The 22,667-nt window shown below is 42.8% G+C and overlaps 1 protein-coding gene across 1 annotated transcript in view; it reads left to right on the top strand.

Moving 5' to 3' along the window:
* The first annotated feature begins 882 nt into the window (after positions 1–882).
* Positions 883–22,667, top strand: part of COL6A6 (collagen type VI alpha 6 chain) — a 98,610-nt gene continuing 76,825 nt past the window's right edge. The window contains exons 1-8 of the mRNA XM_059663990.1: positions 883–964; positions 1,161–1,258; positions 3,698–4,294; positions 6,083–6,703; positions 7,823–8,383; positions 9,385–9,942; positions 13,165–13,740; positions 16,493–17,062. Coding sequence (XP_059519973.1) covers positions 1,192–1,258; positions 3,698–4,294; positions 6,083–6,703; positions 7,823–8,383; positions 9,385–9,942; positions 13,165–13,740; positions 16,493–17,062 — 3,550 coding nt within the window. The 5' untranslated portion in view covers positions 883–964; positions 1,161–1,191. The remainder of the gene's footprint in view (positions 965–1,160; positions 1,259–3,697; positions 4,295–6,082; positions 6,704–7,822; positions 8,384–9,384; positions 9,943–13,164; positions 13,741–16,492; positions 17,063–22,667) is intronic.

The following is a 22,667-nucleotide window of genomic DNA, read 5'->3' as shown; positions in this document are numbered from 1 at the left end:
TACAAGTCCCTTCCAGCTCACTGATTACCTCTGGAAAAGGATTGATAAATTGACTTACAGCCTGAAAAGTTGATCTCATCTAGGCTTCTGATAAAGGAGTAGAACAGAGTCCCAGATTCCAGAATGTCAGAGGGATGATGAAGTAGGTGAGAAAATAGGGATGGAATTTCTCGTGGCAAAGGTTCCTTTTCTGAAGGGGGTGAAATATTAAGCACCAGGAGCCTGCCAGACAAGGAGTGAGGCAGCCATATAGACCCTCGCAAATCCACGTGTGGGTGAAAATAAAGCAAGAAACAGACATTGGTTTTTAATATGGATCAATTAATTTTTCCACTCAATGGATGAATGAGTGTTCTGAATGAACCCAACACTTAAAATATTTATTTTCAATATCTTTAATATCCTGTTTCATTTCATAAAATGAATAACTGAAGGTGACTAGTTAGAATTGGAAACATCTTACCTTGGGCAGTTGTAGGCAGTTGGAAGCAAAATAGTACAAATTGAGTCATTCTGAGCAGCAAGCTATCGTATGGGATGTGGAGGGTCACTACTTACCTTTTGTCTTCTTTCATATTTAAGGATGAAGAGAAATTGTTACTTTTCTAATTATTTATGTCGGAAAAAGGAAGAAAAAATTAATTGGCCACATGTAAAGACGTTTACTGCTCAAATATAAAATACACCTACGTGTTCGTGATGGAGCAGTTACAAAGTCAGGCCTTAGACTGTCCCAATCATTAACTCTGAATTGTCTTGGCAATGAGTAGACAACCGATAATACTAGGGGGAAAAAAAAAAGACAAATAGGAGCACGTATTATTGTTGAAACTATAATGCTTCTGGCTACCTCTACTGACAGTCTAAAATCTTGTGTTTGTGCAGGTCTGGGGACCAGGAGAAACCTGTGATTCTGTAAATGGTGGTCGTTCGCTTTTCTCTAAGGCACTTCGCAGATCAGAAGGTCAGGAGGAAACCGCAAATGTTCCTTATCCCCTGTTGCACCCAATTTATCACATAATTTTGTGTATTCTTACATGTGTGGGTGAAAATAAAGCAAGTTTCAATCCAGTTTAAGCGATTTAATCTGATATGTGTGGGCCTTGTTTTCCAAATAATATCCAGAACATTCTTCGGTGTTTTCCTTTTCGCCCTTTCAGATTTCAAGTTGGAGATTTTTCAGCTCGTAATATGAAAATGTTGCTGATTTTGTTCCTCGTAATAATTTGCTCCCATGTTTCTATGAACCAAGATTCTGGTAAGGAAAGAACTGGAAAGAATTCTTTAACTCATTTTGGAAAATACATGATTTTGACTTCCTTAAAAGTTGAGTTTCGTTTCACTTTGTCTTGATTTTGATACTTGGAAGGGTGGGGTGGTAGCTCAGTTTCTATTTGAAGCTCATTTGTCTCTGGAATTTATTCATTGTTAACAATAGATACAAGAGCTGCTATTTTGTCCTCAGTTTCAACCCCATTTAGGTCTTCTGGGAGGTTGCATAAAATCCTGTCTCTTACTATTAGGTTCAGGCCTGGAAATCTTGGACTGTCTCTTCCTAATTCATTTGTGCCAAAACATTATCTTGGTTGCTCATACAGCTTTTGCTCCAGTATAAACAATTTAATCTGATATTGTAAAGAAAATGCTTTTACTCTGAAGAGAAAGCACCATAGCTGGCTGGCTGTCAGCAATCTATGTCCAGTGGACTTGAACTCAAAATACTGACCTACCCTTCTCTGCCTCTACCTCTTCTTAAATAACGAGTTGGCACACTGGTCACTTCATGTTCAGGGCCATCTGTGTTAGTTTGCCCAGCTTTCTCGAGGGCTCTGACCTTGGTAGTAAGTTTTCTGAAGAGATAAACTAAGACTCTGCCCTGCAAGCATCTTCCTTTGATGTCTCACTGGGCCTGATAGTAGGCTTTTTAAAGAAAAAGCTGAATCTAGCTCATGTGCCAGCTGTCTACATTTCCTTTCTCCACGCACAAGAAGTGATGGTTTATCCATGAATAGGAAGGTCGCTTTGGTTACAAATCAAGTCATCCTGGGCAGGGCTTGCCAACAGTCCTTGTAGGGGTTCCAGCCTTCTCTTGGAGGAAGATATTAATGTACCCTCTCTTAATTCTCCCCCTAAAATGTTAAGTGGCTAAGTGATCATCAAAGGAAACTCAAAGTGGTTGAAATTAGGTTATTTAGAAGACAAGAAAGAATGGCTTTATCCACTATGCCTCAGTGAGACTGCTATGAAGAGAATGAAATAAACCTAGGGGTGCCAAAGCTGGTTTCCTACCAGTTGTAGATAGGAAAAGATGGATTTTATTTTAATTTGATTATAATGTATCTCGTAATCATATCAGATAACCAGCATCTGAGAGTGAGGAGGGGACCTTAGATATTTTCTTATTGAATCTCATTTTAAAGGTGAGGAAACAGGCCCAAGTATATTGAATGGCTTGACAGAGCTGTTAGAGTTAGCTGGTAACAAAGTCAGGACTTCTGTTACTTGTTCATTTGCATCATACCGTCTTAAATATACACCATCTGGACGCACACAGACATTTCCCTTCCTTCCCTGGATAAGAAATAGATCCTAAAGTGCTGAGAACTCTGAATTCACACCAGCAGATCACCAATACACAGCATTTTGTGCTTGAACCCAGTGATTCTCTAGCACATAAAAGTAGAATTCTACATACCCAGCATTGAATGAAGCATTAAAAGTTCAACTAAGTATTATATTCCTCTATAAAAATTATATTTTTATAGAAACTAAAACCATAATCATTTTCCTAGCTTAAGGTATACAGATTTCTGTCACATTTACACACGTAAGAATAAACTTATCAATTATAATGCTCACTCATATGGTTTATAAAAAAATTGTAAGTAATCTTTTTTAAAATATATATATATATTTTATTGACTTTTTTACAGAGAGGAAGGAAGAAGGATTGAGAGTTAGAAAAATGAGAGAGAAACATCGATCAGCTGCCTCCTGCACACCCCCTACTGGGGATGTGCCCGAAACCAAGGTACATGCCCTTGACCGAAATCAAACGTGGGACCTCTCAATCCACAGGCCAATGCTCTATCCACTGAGCCAAACCGGTTAGGGCTGTAAGTAATCTTAAAGTAGATTAAGGCAATCTCATATTTTTATGATTTTTAGGTACTTTTTAAACTTCATCAATTTGACACTGGCAAACAAAACTAATATTTTTATAAGTTAATCACTCACTTTGTTGCAGTGCTTAAATGGGAATCACAATAAAAGCTTATCTTTCATATTTCTCTATTCAAACAAATTTGAAGCAGTTTAGTTCTCAATTAAAATTTTTATCCTCTTGATATAGACTGAGGTCAAATTCTGAAAGCAAAAATTTAAAAAGGTATAAGGGGAAATTACCTACTACCAGTATAAAAACACAGGAGTTTTTACTCTAAATTTACCCATTTCTAATGAACCTATTCCTTGCAAAAGTGATGTTTAATTTTGCAATTGGCCCTAGAAACAAGTATTTTTTCTGGAGAAGATGTGTAATGTCAGGCTATTATTTTCAGTTCCTTGGGAAGGTATTAAAAATACAGATAAAACAGGAAAGTGGGTTTCCCCCCAAATGGTTGGCATTAAGCATTAAGCATGGCAGTACCTTTTTAAAGTTTATGCTTTGTTGATTTGGTTCTGTGTGGGTTTGCAGGCCCTGAGTATGCAGATGTGGTGTTTCTGGTGGACAGCTCTGATCACCTGGGAACTAAGTCCTTCTCTCTGGTGAAAACATTCATCAACAAAGTGATCACCAGTCTCCCCATAGAGGCCAGCAAATACCGCGTGGCCCTGGCCCAGTACAGTGACCAGCTCCACAGTGAATTCCAGCTGAACACCTTCAAGAGCAGGAACCCCATGTTGAACCACCTCAAGAAGAACTTCATGTTCAAGGGCGGTGCCCTGCGGATCGGGAACGCTCTCCGGGAGGCTCACAGGACCTATTTCTCTGGACCTGCAAACGGCAGAGACAAGAAGCTGTTCCCCCCGGTTCTGGTGGTCCTGGCTTCGGCCGAGTCCGAGGATGACGTGGAAGAGGCTTCTAAGGCTCTTCGGGAAGACGGGGTGAGGATCATCTCGGTGGGGCTGCAGAAAGCCTCTGAGGAGAACCTGAAGGCCATGGCCACGGCTCAGTTCCATGTCAACCTTCGGACCGTCAGAGACCTCAGCACGTTTTCCCAGAACATGACGCAGATCATCAAGGAAGCGGCTCAGTACAAGGCGGGAGCAGTGGATGATGTTCTTATGGAAGGTGGGCTTAGGGTGCACACATAGAAATGATGATAAGATGCTTTTGAGAAATCAACGTGGAGAGACGGTTGAGGTTCCATGGACATCCCTTTCCCCAAAAGCTGGGCTGTATTTTTAGCTGTTAAATATCGGTGTGTTCCAAAGGGCCCATTGATTGTGGCCATTTTATTTTATATTTTAAAAATATATTTTTACTAGAGGCCCGGTGCATGAGATTTGTGTACTTGAAGGGTGGGTGGCAGGGGGGTGGGGGGGCGGATCTCCTCAGCCTGGCCTATGCCCTCTCACAGTTTGAGAGCTCTTGGGGGATGTCCAATTGACGGCTTGGCAGTTGGACATCTTTAGTGCTGCCTCAGAGGCAGGAGAAGCTCCCGCCACTGCTGCTGCACTCATCAGCCATGAGCCCAGCTTCTGGCTGAGTGGTGCTCCCCCTGTGGGAGCACGTTGACCACCAGGGGGCAGCTCTTGTGTTGAGTGTCTGCCCCCTGATGGTCAGTGCACGTCATAGCAACCATTTGTTCTGCCATTTGGTTGATTTGCATATTACTCTTTTATTATATAGGATTGATTTCACAGAGGAAAGGAGAGAGGGAGGGAGTGATAGAAACATCAATGATGAGAGAGAATCATTGATCAACTGCCTCCTGCGTGCCCCACACTGGATGTCATGCCCCAATCTGGGCATGTGCCCTGACCAGGAATTGAACTGTGATCTCCTGATTCATAGGTTGACACTCAACCACTGAGCCACGCCTGCTGGGCTGGTTGTGGACATTTTAAATCCAGTGAACCCCACAATTCTTGGTGTTCCTTGTTACCCTTTAATCATGTGAAGGGTTTGTTTGAAAGCTAAGTTTTTTCCTAGAGAAATCCTTGACCACAGAATGTTAGAGCTGGAAATAGCTTTAATTAAGTTGCCCAAACCCCCTGTTCCGTAGGCATCCTTAGAGTTGGTGACATAACCTGGGCCAGGGCAGAATGCAGTTTGAAGTCAGAGCTAAGTCAGGTCTCTCGATTCCCACACCCTGGTCGTTTCAGCCCCACACTGCCTCCCTTCCTGCTTCTCTGTCTGAATTAGCTGCCCTGTGTTCCGCTCCACCTCCCATCTGCTGTCCCGGGGACCTTGTACTGTTCTGTTAACAATGGCCAAGAGCTTATGAACATCATTCAAGTGAGGGGCAGGGGAGAGCCAGTGAGAAACAATTTGCTCCAAGTGTACAAGCAACAGAGCAAACTCCCATTATTTCTAGTTACATCAGTTGGAATGACATGACATATAAAATTATCTGTTGTTAATAGAGAATGCTTTTCTTGTGGTAATCTATGAAAAGATGAATCCTATTATGAGTATCTTTCCCAAATAAAATAATGGCAAAAGTATCATTGACATCTCAGTATTATCCCTTAGGAATATTTGGACTACGCTGATTTCAACAGCGATGATGCTTAATGATTTTAATACGATGGTAGTAGCTGCTGTTCATTGAATGACTCTTAGGTCCCAGGCCACAGGTTAAACACCTTATCTCATTTAATTTCCATAACAACTCTATGAGGTAAGTATTACTACTATCTCCAATTTATAGAGGAGGACATTGAAGCTGGGAGTTTAGCTGAGACCCAATATTTGAACCCAGGACCCTCTGATATGAGCTGCATAATAATTTCATATACCTCCTTGTTTCTTTAAGTGCATAACCCAGCTCTGTAGATGTTCTCCATGCCTCCGAATGCCGAGCAGAGAAGCTGACCCACTAAAATTGTGCTCCTTCCATCCCTGCCCACACAGTTTGCCAAGGCCCCTCCGTGGCCGACGTGGTGTTCCTGTTGGATGTGTCCGTCAATGGCAGCCAGGACAACTTGGACTACCTTAAAGAGTTCCTAGAAGAAAGTGTATCTGCTCTCGACATAAAGGAAAACTGCATGAGGGTTAGCCTCGTGGCCTACAGCAATGAGACGCAGGTGATCAATTCACTGAGCAGAGGCATCAACAAGTCGGAGGTTCTCCAGTCTATACAGGGCCTCTCTCCCCAGGCTGGGAAGGCCTACACTGGGGCCGCCATCAGAAAGATCAGGAAGGAGGTCTTCAGTGCACAGGAAGGCAGTCGCAAGAACCAGGGGGTGCCCCAGATCGCCGTGCTGGTGACCCACCGGCCGTCGGAAGACAACGTGACCAAGGCAGCCCTGAACCTCAGGCGCCAGGGCGTGGCCATCTTCACCATGGGCGTGGAGGGGGCCAGCGACAGCCAGCTGGAAAGGATAGCATCGCACCCCGCCGAGCTGTATGTCTCCAAACTGAAGACCTTCTCCGACCTGGCCGCTCACAACCAGACGTTTCTGAAGAAGCTGCGGAAGCAAATAACACACACAGTCTCTGTCTTCTCAGAGCGCACCGAAACCCTCAAATCCGGTAAAGTGTTCTGCTGAGGGAGGTATTATTCCATCCTTTTCTCTCTTTCTTGCCTTTTAGGTATTCTGTGTACAAAAGAGATCGGTGGGGCATTAGGTGGGGAGTGAGCATAAGTTCCTAATTTCTTACTTGACCTTGATCACATGGAATGTATTGGGGAAAATAAAAGCTATTGAGGTATTGGAATGGATCAAAAGGGTTTTCCTTTCTACCTCCCGTTTTGTGTAGCTTTAATTGGACTCATTGTTACTTACAAACACCCCAGAATACCATCCTTTGTTGTTTTTCCCTCTTCACTTTTCCTCCCTCTCCTTCGCCTCTTGTGTCCCCCTGCTCTTTTCTTTGTTCCTTTTTTCTTTTTGTAACTTTTCTCTCTTTTCTCCTCTCCCCTCATCCTCAAATTCCAACTTAGAGAATGAACAGGAAGCATGATTTGGATTGAGGACATTGTAATTTGTTGTGAAGTACTAGTCTAGTACCCATGAGTTTAGAGAAACAGATAATGTATTTTGTATATTTTATACATACACACATGTGTGCTCTATAAATATTTTGTATGTGTATATACACACATAAGTACGTGTACATTCTTCAACAAATATTTATAGCATGTTTATTATAAAATTGCCCTTGTCCTACACAAATAAGGCCACTGGCAATACCCCTAGTTTTGTTAAATGACAAGGAGTGAGTAAGGAGTAAATTATTTATTCAAGTTCTCAAGAAATAGAGCTCATATGTCCACTATGTTCAGTTAGAGACCTTCTCCATTTCACAACACACCGCTTGACTTTTTGCGAAGCCATTATTCACTAATGAGAGAAGTGGCTTGTGAAAAGCATGTTCAAGTTTTCTTTCTTATGTTTTGCTGTATCCCAGTTTGCCTTGATTCATGGCAGGGAATGATCAAAATAGTCACAAACTGTCAAAAGAAACTCATTCGGCCCCGCCGATGCTAAGAGTCCCCTGTGCTAAGCTAGCAGAGCATGTCTTTTACACCTGGAAGCTGTTCCCATCTGTCCATCTGAAGATGCTCATATTTGTTGTTCTTACTCTCCGCTCCCATTTCTTCCTCACACGCGCCCCCATGCCACACTCAGCCTCTCGGTTCCCCCTTAGGTTGTGTGGACACTGAAGAAGCAGACATCTATCTGCTCATCGATGGCTCCGGGAGCACCCAGGCCACAGACTTCCAAGAAATGAAGACCTTCCTGTCAGAGGTCGTAAAGATGTTCAATATCGCTCCCCAGAAGGTGCGGGTCGGGGCCGTCCAGTACGCCGACAGCTGGGACTTGGAATTTGAGATCAATAAATACTCAAACAAGCAGGATTTGGGGAAGGCCATCGAGAACATCCGGCAGTTGGGTGGGAGCACGAACACGGGCGCAGCCCTGAATTTCACGCTGGGGCTGTTGCAAAAGGCAAAGAAGCAGCGAGGAAACCGAGTGCCGTGTCACCTTGTGGTCCTGACAAATGGCGTGTCCCAGGATAGCATCCTGGAGCCTGCCAACAGGCTGAGAGAGGAGCTCATCCGTGTGTATGCCATCGGGGTCAAGGAGGCCAACCAAACACAGCTGCGGGAAATTGCAGGCGAGGAGAAGAGGGTGTACTACGTGAATGACTTTGACGCTTTGAAAGACATAAGAAACCAAGTTGTTCAAGAAATCTGTACTGAAGAAGGTAGGAGAATGGCGACTTTCCCTTTGGATCCGGGCTCACAGATGGCCCTCCTGCAATATTTGACATTGCAGGTTTGCAGAAACAGCATGAATTTCCGGGTTGTGTGGCTGTGCTTGTTTCCAGAACAAAACTGAGGGCCCTCTAGAGCAGTGATGGTGAACCTTTTGAGCTCGGCGTGTCAGCATTTTGAAAGACCCTAACTTAACTCTGGTGCCGTGTCACATATAGAAGTTTTTTGATATTTGCAACCATAGTAAACCAAAGACTTATATTTTTGATATTTATTTTATATATTTCAATGCCATTTAACAAAGAAAAATCAACCAAAAAAATGAGTTCACGTGTCACCTCTGACACGCGTGTCATAGGTTCACCATCACTGCACTAGAGTGTGGTTCTAATTCGTATCTGAGGCATAAAGTATTTGGTCGAGTTCTCCCTTATTAGTACTAATTAGCCTCTTCCCACAAATCCCTGCTAACGTAGATATATGCTTAGATACTGCATTTGTAAATGACCAAATGATTTATTTGAAGAAATATTTTGGGTTTATTTAAATTTAACAAAAGTTTTATGGACTCTTTTAGAGCCCTATCAGTAGTTTTCAACCAGGGGAATTTTGCCCCCTTTGGGGACATTTGGTAATGTCTAGAGACATTTCTGGTTGTCATAACTAAGGGAGTGCTACTGGCATCTAACGGGTAGAAGTCAGGGATACTGCAAAACATCCCTCAGCATCCTACAATGCGTAGGCTACCCTCCCCAGTAAAAATTATCCGGCCCAAAATGTCAGTCGTCCTGAGGTTGAGAAACTGAGTAATACACTAAATCAAATCATTAAATAACAAATGGACTGGTCACTTTATGGCCTCCAGTGCTTTATTTACTTGCTAAGTAACCATCCTTACCAAGCACACATTTAGTTTCAATATAGAATTTTTTTTTTTCCTGATCACTCTTAATCTTTTTACATGATAAACATTTCACTTTCTCCCATGCAGCCTGCAAAGAGATGAAAGCTGACATCATGTTTCTGGTGGACAGTTCTGGCAGTATAGGACTTGACAATTTCATCAAAATGAAAACATTTATGAAAAGCCTGGTGAGCAAATCTCAGATTGGGGCAGATCGGGTGCAAGTCGGCGTAGTCCAGTTCAGTGACATCAATAAGGAGGAGTTTCAACTCAACAAATACATCTCGCAAAGTGAAATTTCAGATGCCATCGACCGCATGCCTCACATTGGACAAACCACGATGACTGGTAGCGCCCTGACCTTTGTGTCTCAGTACTTCAGCCCCGCCAAGGGCGCCCGGCCCAAGGTCAGGAAGTTCCTCATCCTCATCACGGATGGTGAAGCTCATGACATAGTCAAGGACCCCGCGGTAGCACTGCGGCAAGAAGGCATCATTATCTACTCGGTGGGGGTGTTTGGCTCCAATGTCACCCAGCTGGAGGAGATCAGCGGGAGGCCAGACATGGTGTTTTATGTTGAGAATTTTGACATTCTGCAGCACATTGAAGATGATCTTGTTTTTGGAATATGCAGCCCCCGGGAAGGTAGGCCTGGGCATTCCTGCGAGGGGGATTATCCAAACACCACGTGTCCATGTTAGTCGTTATTTCTACTAATTGAACACTGTAAACTTTTTGTTGGATTGAAATGGTTACCCCAATGGCTTTAGAACAGCGGTTCTCAACCTGTGGGTCGAGACTCCTTTGGCGGTCGAACGACCCTTTCACAGGGGTCGCCTAAGACCATCCTGCATATCAGATATTTATATTACGATTCATAACAGTAGCAACATGACAGTTATGAAGTAGCAACGAAAATAATTTTATGGTTGGGTCACAACATGAGGAACTATATTTAAAGGGCCAGAGGTTGAGAACCACTGCTTTAGACCTACATAGGCAATGTGACTTTCTTCAACAGAACTGTTGAGTTAAAGAATCAGTAAGGAACAATTTGGGTCCACCTAGATCCTCTCCCATTTGTAGACAAATAGCAGCAGGGTGATGAGGCCTCCATTGAAGAAAAGTGGTAACATCCTGGGTCTTAGATCAGGTTCCCCGGATTCTTGTGGAAGTGGTTTTTTGAGGAGGTGTTTTTCAGAAGGGAAGTAAGGAAAGCAGGACAGGGCATGGGTAGGAGCTAAGCAAGAGAGTGGTCTTAGCTGGAGTCTCGCTTCAGCCTGATCTCCTGGGAAACTAGAGCCTGAATTCACCACAGTCTGTTTCACCTTGAGCTGAAGGGCCCAGCCTGAGTCCTTGGGCTGTGTGTGGGCTGCCACAGCAGACCATAGAGGGGCATACCCCCTGCTGGGCAAGGTTACTTCCCTTTGACCTAACATCTACTATATGTCAGTTATTTTACAGTTTTTAAAATCCATTACTTATATAAAATGAGATGACATTTGTAAAAACACTGATATTTTTTAAATCCTATAAAGGAGGATGCTAGTAGGGGAACTTGAGCAATGGATGCTTCAAAGGAAATAAATAGTAGAGTCCCAGTCCTCCTCTCATGAAATGAGGGATGAAAGTGGTAAAACAAAAGCCCTACAAATATGAGAAACTTATTTATAGTGTGACTCGAGGGGCTTGATGACAGAAGCATTCTGAAGAAAAAAAAAAAAAATCTCTATGATTGTCTCAGTGGGATTTTGAGGGAAGGGAGAAACCTTGTACTGTTACTCAGATAATAGTTTTGTTCAGTTCTTACTAGAAGGTTGATTGTGGTCTGTTATTTGTGGTGAATGAGGTACACCTAGTTTGTATTTCCTGGTAATTATGCTGGGAGCAAATCTGAACTCTTTGAAGGAGCACCCCAAGTAAACTAACCCCAAGTAAAATCCGCGCAGGCTCCCCAGGGCAGCTGAAGGTCAGCAGGACATGGTTTCCTCTTTGGTGAAACCATCCCCAAAGAAAAAAAACTCATGTTTCTCCTTCCTATGTTGGGAAAAACCCAGCTCTTCCCTACTGTTTCACTCCTGTTGTCTTCTTTACTAGTCACATGGCACACTTCACTTCCGATACTTCTGGTCACCCAGTGTGTGGAGGTTTTTCCCATATCAACAAGAAATTCTCAGATACCAGCAGGGTGTCCAAGAATTCAACTCAAGTCAAACACTGTCTACCTGGAGGTAGCATCAGGTCCCACAGATTGAGGGCTCACTCCCGTAAGATTGCCCCACGCCCCACTTCAGAGACCAGTCACAAGCCCAGGTTATCACCTGTGCTTCTGACCAACCTGCTCTATAGATGGGAGGTTTAAAAACTATCTTCTCGGGTTCAATTAACTTATTAGAGTGGCTCATAGAACCCAGGAAAACACGTTTACCAGTTTATTAAAGGCGATGATAAAGGATCCCGATGAACATCCAGGATGAAGACATGCATAGGGCAAGTTATGAGGAAAGGGGTGCAGAACTTCCAAGTATATATAGCGTATTCTATGCCATTCCCAAGCGCCTCACTTTCCCAGAATCTTCATGTGTTCATCAAACAGCTCTCTGAACCCCGTACTTTTGGGATGATCCCTCATGAACTCCATTTTCAGCCCTTCTCCCTTCTCAAGAAAATGGGAATGAGGCTGAAATTTCCATGCTTGCTCTTCCCGGTGACTCGCCCTCACCCAGGAGCCATTCTTTCCAGGAGACAACAGGAAAGAAACACATAGTAGGGGCCCATCCAGAATCACCTCATTAGAACAAAAGACACCCCTGTCGCCCAGGAAATTACAAGGGTTTTGCGAGTTCTGTGTCAGGATCTGAGACAGAGACCAATATATATTTTCTGTTACCTCACATAGCCTTTCTTGAAGTCATTGGGGGTAAATATATTGGCCCCAGGGCTTTCAACAGCCCTACCACTTAGTGAGCAAGTGGCTGGCAAGAGAAGGAAATGTGGTGAACCTCTGTTGGAGGGGTGGGGGAATCCTTTCTCATAACTCCGTTTCTCCAGAATGGATGAGTTCACATTTGGAACATACCCCTGAAAGCCTGCAGAGACATTGAGTTACATAAGGACTAAATCATTAAACATCTTACAATCCCACTTCTCCAGAATGAATGAGTTGGAGTGTAGACCTCTGCACTTTTACATAGAATATGCTCCATAGACGTGGCTTAAGTATTAATTGGGTCTTTCTTGCTTTACTTTCCATGGCATTGACCCAAGGGAAAAAAAGTTAATGGGAGCATCACCGCAGTTGGGCCAAGTGTGACATGGGCTTATTTCTATGATGAGGCCCAATAATGAAACTAGAGAGTGTTTCCAGAATGTCCAAAAAGGGAGAAAATGAAACCCTGAAAAGTCAGCTGTCCTATAACCATGAAAAACTATACAGTGTTGCCAAATTCATTTTTTCTTTGGCCATTTCCCCAAGGCTTATCTTGGGAATACAATTTCATAAGCCCTATGGCTTAAACAGACAAATCCGTGTAAATGAAAGCACATGTTGAAAGAACCATTTATACAGGAAAATTTCCACAGAATTGTAAATTTTTTTCTAGTCCAAGAGCATGTCCCCCTCTCAACCTTTACAGAAGCCTTTACTTTACGTTAGCCTTGTCCTAAAAACTCCCCGAGTTGAATTTTACAAGGTACTGCCAACACAAATATATATGTATTGTGTATGTTATCTAAGGAATGGACATGCTAATGCACAGCTTGATCCAATGGAGAGGAGACATTGGCAATAAAAAAGCAGGCGAGGGGTGGTGAGTCTCCCATGATGTCCGAAGCTAACCTCATGGTTTTCCTTTCTCCTCCTCCTAGAATGCAAGCGAATTGAAGTTTTAGACGTTGTGTTTGTAATTGACAGCTCTGGCAGCATTAACTATGATGAATATGGTATCATGAAGGATTTCATGATAAACTTGGTGAAAAAAGCTGATGTTGGCAAGAATCAGGTTCGGTTTGGGGCTATGAAGTATGCTGATAACCCAGAAGTGCTATTTTATCTGGATGAACTTGACACAAAGTTGGAGGTGATTTCAGCGCTCCAGAACGACCAGCCCATAGGGGGCAGCACGTACACCGCTAAGGCACTAGGCTTCTCAGACCACATGTTCACCGAAGCCCGTGGCAGCCGCGTGCAGCGAGGGGTCCCCCAGGTCCTCATCGTGATCACCGATGGGGAGTCCCATGATACAAAAGATCTCAGTGCCACGGCCAAGGCCTTGCGGGACAAAGGCATTCTTGTCCTGGCCGTGGGGATCAAGGGTGCTAACCCCGTGGAGCTGCTCGCCATGGCAGGATCAGAGGACAAGTACTTCTTCGTGGAGACTTTTGGAGGCCTGAAGGGGATCTATTCAGAGGTGTCAGCCAGTGTGTGTAACTCCTCACAAGTAGGTAAGGTTTGCCAATTAAGTTTTTCTTCATTATCAGCAGAGGTCCAAATGAGGGAGAAAGCAATAGCCCTCAAGAGTACGTTCTGCAAACAGGAGAGGAGCACTAATCGCGTTATAAGACATCTCATTTGGCCTCCTCCCTAAAGAGGAATACATTCTACAACATCACTACTCCCTTCTGTCTAAACCAGTGATGGTGAACCTATGACACACGTGTCAAAGGTGACACGCGAACTCATTTTTTTTGGTTGATTTTTCTTTGTTAATTGGCATTTAAATATATAATATAAATATCAAAAATATACATCTTTGTTTTACTATGGTTGCAAATATCAAAAAATTTCTATATGTGCCACCAGAGTTAAGTTAGGGTTTTTCAAGATGCTGACACGCCGAGCTCAAAAGGTTTGCCATCACTGGTCTAAACTCTTCTCATGATGGGGAATTCACAATTTTTTGAATAAGCTTTATTGATTGGGGCACAAATTAGTTTCCATGTCATTTCCATCCATTAGTGATTCTTCCTGCTTTTTACACAAGAAATCAAATTCCATACCTTCCTAACAACTAGTGATCATTGCCTGGAGTCAATAATGAACATTCTATTCCCACCTCAGATGTTGCCCCAGCAGAGTACAGTAGGACTTCCTTTGCCCTGGATGCTGTTTCTATTCTGACATCTGGCGATTGCATTGCCACTTTCATGTCTATGTGTCTGTGTGTCTGTGTGTCTGTCTGTATGTAATTCAGTCATTCAGCTGTCCTTTTACACCATTTCAAAGGGAGATAATGATCTACTTAAATTCTTTGTCTTTATTAAGAGTATTGTACTAAAAATACTGACTACTTTTTATTAGATAAATTGCTATTAATCTAGGATTCCAACATCTTGATACAGTTCTTTTTAAAAATTAACTTTACTGGTTTTCATAGGTATTGTCTCCTAAGAATGAAACTGTCTTTTTCTTTCACAAAACTAGCAAAGTCTTTCTGGGTCTTACTGAAAACTAGGAGAAATCTCTTATCTTCTAGGTGGCCATTGCCTAAGATTCAATCTGTTCTTTTCTGTAGAAGTTGACATTGAATTTTTATTTTTTTAATACTTTTTGTTAATCCTCACCCAAGGATATTTTTTCCATTGGTTTTTAGAGAGAGTGGAAGGGAGGGAGAGGGAGAGAGATGAAGAGAAACACACTGCTTCCCCACTGGGGCCAGGAAGCAAACCCACAACCCAGGCACGTGCCCTGAGGAATCAAACCCATGACCCTTTGGTGCATAGGCCAATGCTCTGATCACTGACCCACAGCAGCCAGAGTGACATTGCTTTTTTACTTTTATTTTTTAAAATGTATTGATTTTAGAGAGGAAGGGAGAGGGGAAGAGAGATAGAAACATCAATGATGAGAGAGAATCATTGATCGGCTGCCTCCTGCATGCCCCACACTGGGGATCGAGCCTGCAACCCGGGCATGTGCCCTGACTGGGAATCGAACTGTGACCTCCTGGTTCATAGGTCAATGCTCAACCAATGAGCTACACCAGCCAGCCTGACATTGCATTTTTAAACAGAAAGTTCTTCCTTGGGCAGGAAAAAATACTTTATTTCCTTTATTTGAATCTAAAACAAAGAAATTTATTAAGTTAACCAATTCCTGAAGGATCTATTTATCATATTTCTTTTTATCTCTTTTTGCATATCTCAGCTATGGGATTCTCAGACACCTTTTGTTTTCCACAAAGCTAACATGAGACTTAAGTGAGTTAGGTCCAGGATGAGATCTCTGGGGAATTCAGGGAAATGTTAATGCTTACCAGAAGGCTAAGGGATACACATGAGTATGTGCCAAGCATAACTCATTCACTGGCAATCATCTTTCATATTCTTTTTGTTTTGTCTTTTCTGTGTTAATACCAAGGAAGCATACTGTGCTATACTGAATTGTTTGCTCAAAAATAGTATTCTCAAGTAGATACTTTTGCCTATATGCATCAAAAAGGGGCTGATAAAGAGGAAAACTTCTAAGACATAGATCAGAAGGCATGACTTTAAAACTTCAATTTGTCTTAATACACCAGAAAAGTACTCATTGGCTCAACTGGCCAGGGAGGCTGAGTCAGTACTACAAACCATCTGTCTCTTTGGGTGAAGTTCTGAATGGATGTGTGCTATCTGTTTTTCTTGATGTGCTACTGTCCCCGGGTTTTCCAGAAGGGTTAAGGCTAGATCACAGGTGAGAGCAAGTTCTCTGTAGCAATCCTCCTCCCCCAGCATCTTGGAAAAGAAAATGGTGTGAGACCAAATGGAAAAGCAAAGATAAGTATTTAAAAAAAATGTGAGTTGTTCCCCCCTAGTACCACCTTTGGAACTGATGGGTTTTATTTCTTCTCCAATTAATGTGACCACTGAGTGGCCTACGATAAGAAACCACTTTCAGAAATACCATTTCTATATAGCTGCAAACATTTAACTCAGCGGTTCTCAACCTGTGGGTCGTGACCCCTTTGGCGGTCGAATGATCCTTTCACAGGGTTCGCCTAAAACCATCCTGCATATCAGATATTTACATTACGATTTATAACAGTATCAACATTACAGTTAATGAAGTAGCAACAAAAATAATTTTATGGTTGGGTCACAACATGAGGAACTGTATTTAAAGGGCCAAAAGGTTGAGAACCACTGAAATCAGGCTGGGTGAAAGAATGAAGTACAATCTAATTTTTGTTGCTGTTCCTTTTCCTCTCCTTTATAGATTGTGAAATTGAAAAAGTAGATCTTGTTTTCCTCATGGATGGTTCGAATAGCATTCATGAAGATGACTTCAAGAAGATGAAGGCCTTCTTGGCATCGATCGTTCAAGATTTTGATGTCAGAGCCAACAGAGTGCGCATAGGAGCAGCTCAGTTTAGCCATACCTATCGGTCAGAGTTTCCACTGGGAACATTCGTAGGGAAAAAGGAGATATCACTTCAGATTGAAAACATCCAGCAGATCTTTGGATACACACACATCGGCGCTGCACTCCAGATGGTGGGGCAATTCTTCCGGCCAGACATGGGCAGCCGGATAAATACCGGTACCCCACAGGTGTTGCTGGTCCTCACAGATGGCCAATCCCAAGACGAGGTGGCTCAGGCCGCTGAAGACCTGAGACACAAAGGTATCGACATCTACAGCGTGGGCATCGGGAATGTGGATGACCAGCAGCTCATTCAGATCACCGGGACTGCAAGTAAGAAACTGACGGTTGACAACTTCGATGAACTGCAGAAGGTCAAGAAAAGGATCATTCGCAACATCTGTACCGGGGGAGGTGACAGCAGTAAGTATTCAGATGTGTCCCTCGTGTCTGTCCCGCCCCTGTGTTCACTGGCATTTTCCTCAAGCTCTGTTTACGGCTGGTGGAGGAATTTGGATTCCTGCCTCTGGATTTCAAGTGGAACGTTTCACAGTTAGCAGGTATTTTCTTGTGACTTGTAGATTGAGAAACAGGGCATCCGAGAGAGTTGTCTGTTCTCCCCCTTGCCTCCTGGGAGAGCATGCCCTCTTTGTAAACGTGAATCCTTCGATTTCAGACGCTGCGAGGAAAAAGCCGTTGTTGATAATCTGGTTGGTTTCAGAGGCTGGAGGACATGTGTCAAAGAAATAAACCATTTGACAGATTTGGGTTGCCTGGCAATAGGGCCTACAGAGCTGCCAGGTGCTGCACGGTATGAGGATGCAGGGACTGTCTTTAGAGGGTTATGTCTTTATTATGAAACTTTACTGTGGAGGTTAGTAAATTACTTCTTAAAACTCAGCACAGCCCTGACTGGTTTGGCTCAGTGGATAGAGCGTCGGCCTGCGGACTGAAGGGTCCCAGGTTCAATTCTGGTCAAGGGCATGGACCTTGGTTGCGGGCACATCCCCAGTAGGGGGTGTGCAGGAGGCAGCTGATCAATGTTTCTCTCTCATTGATGTTTCTAACTCTCTATACCTCTCCCTTCCTCTCTGTAAAAAACCAATATATATATATAAACATTTTGACATCCCCCACCCAAACAGATGGAAGGAAAGGTAGCTTTTTCTATTTTTGTATAAAAAGTGCCTAATAGGTTGGCTGTGATTCTGAATAATGGTAAACATTAACCCCGGATTTTCACCAGGGAGAGAGAAGCTTACATAGTCGCTAAGAGCAGCTCTGAAGACAGGCAGCCTGGCTGCTCCATGGCCATTTTTTTCTTGGACAGTTTCTATAAGTTTGATTTTTTCATCTGTAAAATGCGAACAATAGCAGGACCTGATTCAAAAGATCACTGGGAAGCTTAAATGAGAAAATGCATATTTAAGCTTTACTTTGATTAAGCATGACACCAAAGATGTAATTATAGAGTGCTCTATTTTTGTCTACCACCGACCCATGAAATTGATGAATGAGGGCCAGCTCCTCTCTTGCTCCTATTCCTTTCAGGAGATAAGTGAATCTCTTCTTGGTGATTCATATGTCCATCCAAGTGTAACAATTAAAACTTCATCCAAGAGTACTCTGCTTTCATAGCCAGCCATGGGCGGCTCCCCTGCCACAGAGAAGAGGCCACATGCGGATGGCATTTTATCCATTGTTCCCACCTCTCACTTCTACCACCTTTCTCCCAGGCCCTGCCCTCTTCTTGCTAACCATGCTTTCTGGCCTTTCCCCCAATGGGCTGGGGAAGGGAGAAGAGCTAAAGAGGTACAGGGAAGTTGGCCCCTGACGGCACATGTCAGCGATTTGTTTTCTATGACAGTAGCCCATGTCTGAAGTTGGGTCCACCCCTCAGTCCTTCAAGGATTTTCCCACCTGCCCCGATCATTACCCGCCCCCACCATGGCACATTTGTCAGTGGATCTTTCCACCACAGTTCCCTCGAGGAAGGTATGCATGTCTCAATTCCAGATGTTTCAGCCTTCCTCCACTTCTGAGCAGCTGGTGATGCCTTCAGCTTTATTCTGCTGCCATGTCTTTGCCCTTCCAGGTAGCCTTGTTGGACAGGAGATCAGAGAAGCCACAACAGCCCTTTCTTACAGGCAACCATAGCAACTCCATGGGAAACAGTGGAAGTTATGCGCCCCTGTCCCCAGTGTGGCACCTCTCCTTTGCAGAGAGAGCAGCATGCCATCCTGCATCTCATTCTTTAGAATTTCGAGGCTTGGGTAATCTCCAACTTATCTCTTAAAGTTCCTCTTTCCTGACTTAAAGAGGACATTACCTTCTTTCCTTTTACATGTGTGTATGTGTATATGTGGTGGGAGAGCTCACCACACATCAACAGCTCTCTCCGAAAATGCTCTTCTGAACAGCAAGTTCAAAACTTTTATAAGACCCAATGTGTAGGCTACAGCTTAAGAGTCCAAGAATTGATCAGGGACTATTGTCTTTGTAAACTCTGCCTCATGATCTCCCCATACTTCGGCATGTATCTGGTGACTTCAGCCAAACCTTCTACATTAATGTGCTGTTTCACATGAAATACCCATTTCCAGTTATTAGGCAGAAATTTTTTTTGGAGCGATCTATCCTCTACTTGAGAGAATAAAAGAAAACCATGTGGAAAATCAAAGCCAGGAGTATACGCACCAAGTAGTGCATGAGCTCTTTTTAAAGGAAACAGTCCTGAGTATGAAAACAAATAAGCAAGGAAAGTACTCTCAGATAAACTTGAAGTCATTATGGCAGCAAGCAAGAATGTGAGGCCTTTATAGCCAAGCCGTGGGCTGAGGCTGAGGAGACTGGAATGAACACTGATAAAGCTTCAAAGGCATGTGCAAATATATCAGAGGATGCCTGTTCTTCTTAAACTATAAACTCTCAACTCTAGGAAATCAGACAGTAGCTTGGTGAGGCTCAAAGCGAGTCACACTTACAATCTGAACATCTAGCTTTGCTTCTTATTAAAATATGTATAACTTTGGAGACATCAGTATCCCTCCTTAGTTCTCATCTGTGAAGTTATATCATCTCCATTTCTCTTCATTGTACACTGTGATTTCATATGTGTGAAAGGAAGGGCAGCTGCATGGAGTAGGAGAGAAGTGACTAAGGTTCCATATTTCTGGAGTATCTGTCAAGGGTCAAGTATGGTGCTCTAAGCATTATGAATGCTTTAGCTCAATAAATTCTCCCCAAACCATATGGCTTATATTTTTATTTCCAATTATAAACGAGGAAAATGGGACTCAAAGGAATATTGTTAACTTGACCTAGAACATGCAGGACATAACAGACTCAGCAAATTTTGAAACCTAGGTCTGTCTGACCAACCCAGTTTTTTTGTTGTTAAATTAAGCTGCCTGTTTTCTTGATCTCATTGTTGTCTAGAGTATCTGATGCTGATGTTATAAAGAAATAGTGTCTAAGCATTCTGCCTCACCAGTTTATATCTGGAACTGAAGACATCATGGGTTTGTACCTTGAAAATGTTTCCATAAACTGCTGTTCCCTAGTGAAACCACTTACTGTTAAGTTGCCACTTTCAACATCACAATCTAGTAGCAGAACTAGTAACCTACCTGACCTATCATCACTACCCAGGAAGTATAAAATAAGGTAGTTTGGCATACAGACTCCAAACAAGCCTGGATCTGAATTCCGAGCGTAAGATCCACAGCAGTAACTGTGAGACCATGGGTAAGCTGCTCTGTCACAGCTTCTTCTTGGGCAGAATGAGTATCAGAAGCGTTCCTACTTAGTCTGTTTCATAAGGATAAGTGAGATCCTGAATGGGAAGTCGGTGGTAAGTGTTGAGTGAGTATTAATAACTATCACAGAGGGTATATTTATAGGAAGTGACCCTATAAATGCAGAATACATGGAGTGATGAGTTGGTTCCCAGAAGGACAATTTACCAAGGGGTCCTTGGTTGAGGAACTTTGATATTTTAGCAGTATTTTAGAGCCATGTTCAAATTTAATATCTCACCATATGCCAGATTCCTCTAAGCAACTAAGTTCCAAAGTCTGTTTTTTGTTGTTTTTTTAACCTTCATTCATGTTTATTTTCCTGGTTTTTCTTTGAGTCTGGCTATTCTGACTACCTAGAGAAGACCGGGCAGTTCTCAGGATAGGAAAGTCCTGCCTTTTCCTTTGCCATGGAGCCATAATTAGGTAGCCAAAGCATCAAGTGTACCTCTTCTCTGTGCATCATCATGGATAGAGGAATCAAAAAGGAGATGAAGCAAAAGGCCAGTCTGATTAAGATGAGGTAAAAGACACCCTCAGGATTTGATTCAAGGAATGTGGGAACTATAAGGAAAGTTAAATGGTCATTTCCAATGCATCTTAACAAGGATCTCTGTATGTCCCTGTCCTTACTGGGCTCTCTAGAAAATGGAGCTCAAAGCAAAGTTTGTGCTAATATTTTATGTGCTAATACTTCAGGGGAGCAAGAGTGAGTGGAAGGGAAGTAATACAGGAAAGGAGAGAAAGTGTAATACAAGATATATGTTACCAAGCTAGCTGCAGCTTTTTGAGAAAGCATAACCAGCATGTCGGTCATGCAGAACACCGAGGAAACCATACAGAGCCACCATATAGACCTCCTGGGAATAAAGGAGGGGATTAATCTGCCAATTCCTTCCCATCTATGACCTCTCATTGGTCAGAGGCTACCCCATGAAGAGTCAGTTCTCCCATCCTATGTGTTGTGTTATCCAGCCCTTGGGGGAACCCAGATACAGAACCCACAGTGCGTTATATCTGTGGCTACGCATGGTGGAAGGAGCCAGAACTCCCATGAGTACAGTTGGGTTGGACATGGGCATCAAAATTATTGTGGCTCTACTGTAATGAGCATGATGGAGGCCATGTCAAAGACCTCCCCACCCCCACACACAACCTTGGAAAACCAGACCATGATGGCAGCCAAGGCTTCTCCATTGGATAAATGTCCAAGTACTTATGTGGGGGAGAGGGGACAGGAGGTCCAAGCAAATCTGGGAGGTATATAAACTAAGTCTTTTACAGTAACTGTTTTCTTGATCATTCTTTTTTTTTTTTTTTTTTTGAAATCTCAGATACCCCTTCTTTCAAAGGCCACACACAAATTTTTTATACTTGCTAATAACTGCCAACAGTCTGGCTCTCTTCTTTATTTTCTCAAGAATCTGTCTCCTAATCTTATTAATATATCCTACTTCCTGCTGATGGCAGATTCTGCTAATTCTTAATAAGAATCTGCCATCATCAACTCCGATTAAGGACTTTCTTTATAAGTCAGATAATTAAAATCAGCTTTTGGGTCTGTCAGGGAACCGTAAGACTATAACTATCACTCCAATCCATTCTTTTCTGTTCCTTTATATTTTTATTTTGAAATGCTTTATTTTTGTAGGCAAGAAAATGAATGCCCAGAGGGGCTAAGAGATTTGCCAGGTTATTTAGCAGTAACAGAGTCGTGACTGGTACATGACTAACACTAAACTTTGTGCTTCCCACTCAAAGACCTCCCCCTTCCACGCCTCCACATGCCGTTTGTGAGGACTAGTCACATGCTTAGGACATTAGTTTACTTCTCCATCTTATCACCCTCTGTAGCCAGTCCTGTGAATTACCTTCTTAATTTCCCTGTACTCGTTGCCCCTCTTCTGTTCTCCTCACTCCTGCTATCCTAATTTAACTCTACCTTTCTCTTTGGAAATCCAATTTTAACTGTCTCCCTAGCTCAATTCCCAAACCATCCCTACCTCTTATTAACTTTGAAGGCTCCTAATTTGAGAGCAGGTGTCTCTGTAGAGTTTTCAAGGCCATTACGTGAGAGTCCACTCGTTTAGTATGGCCTAATTCCTCTAATTGTATTTAAACTCATAGCTGCTAGCTCTGTACTTGCTCCCCAAATTCTATTCCTTGGATCATATTATCATGGAATTATTTGTCAATTTGAATTAAAGAAACACAAGGAACTTATTTACTAG

Source organism: Myotis daubentonii, chromosome 14, assembly GCF_963259705.1.
Source record: "Myotis daubentonii chromosome 14, mMyoDau2.1, whole genome shotgun sequence".
NCBI lineage: Eukaryota > Metazoa > Chordata > Mammalia > Chiroptera > Vespertilionidae > Myotis > Myotis daubentonii.
The sequence above is the reverse complement of the archived record's forward strand: the minus strand, read 5'-3'. Positions and strand labels throughout refer to the sequence as shown.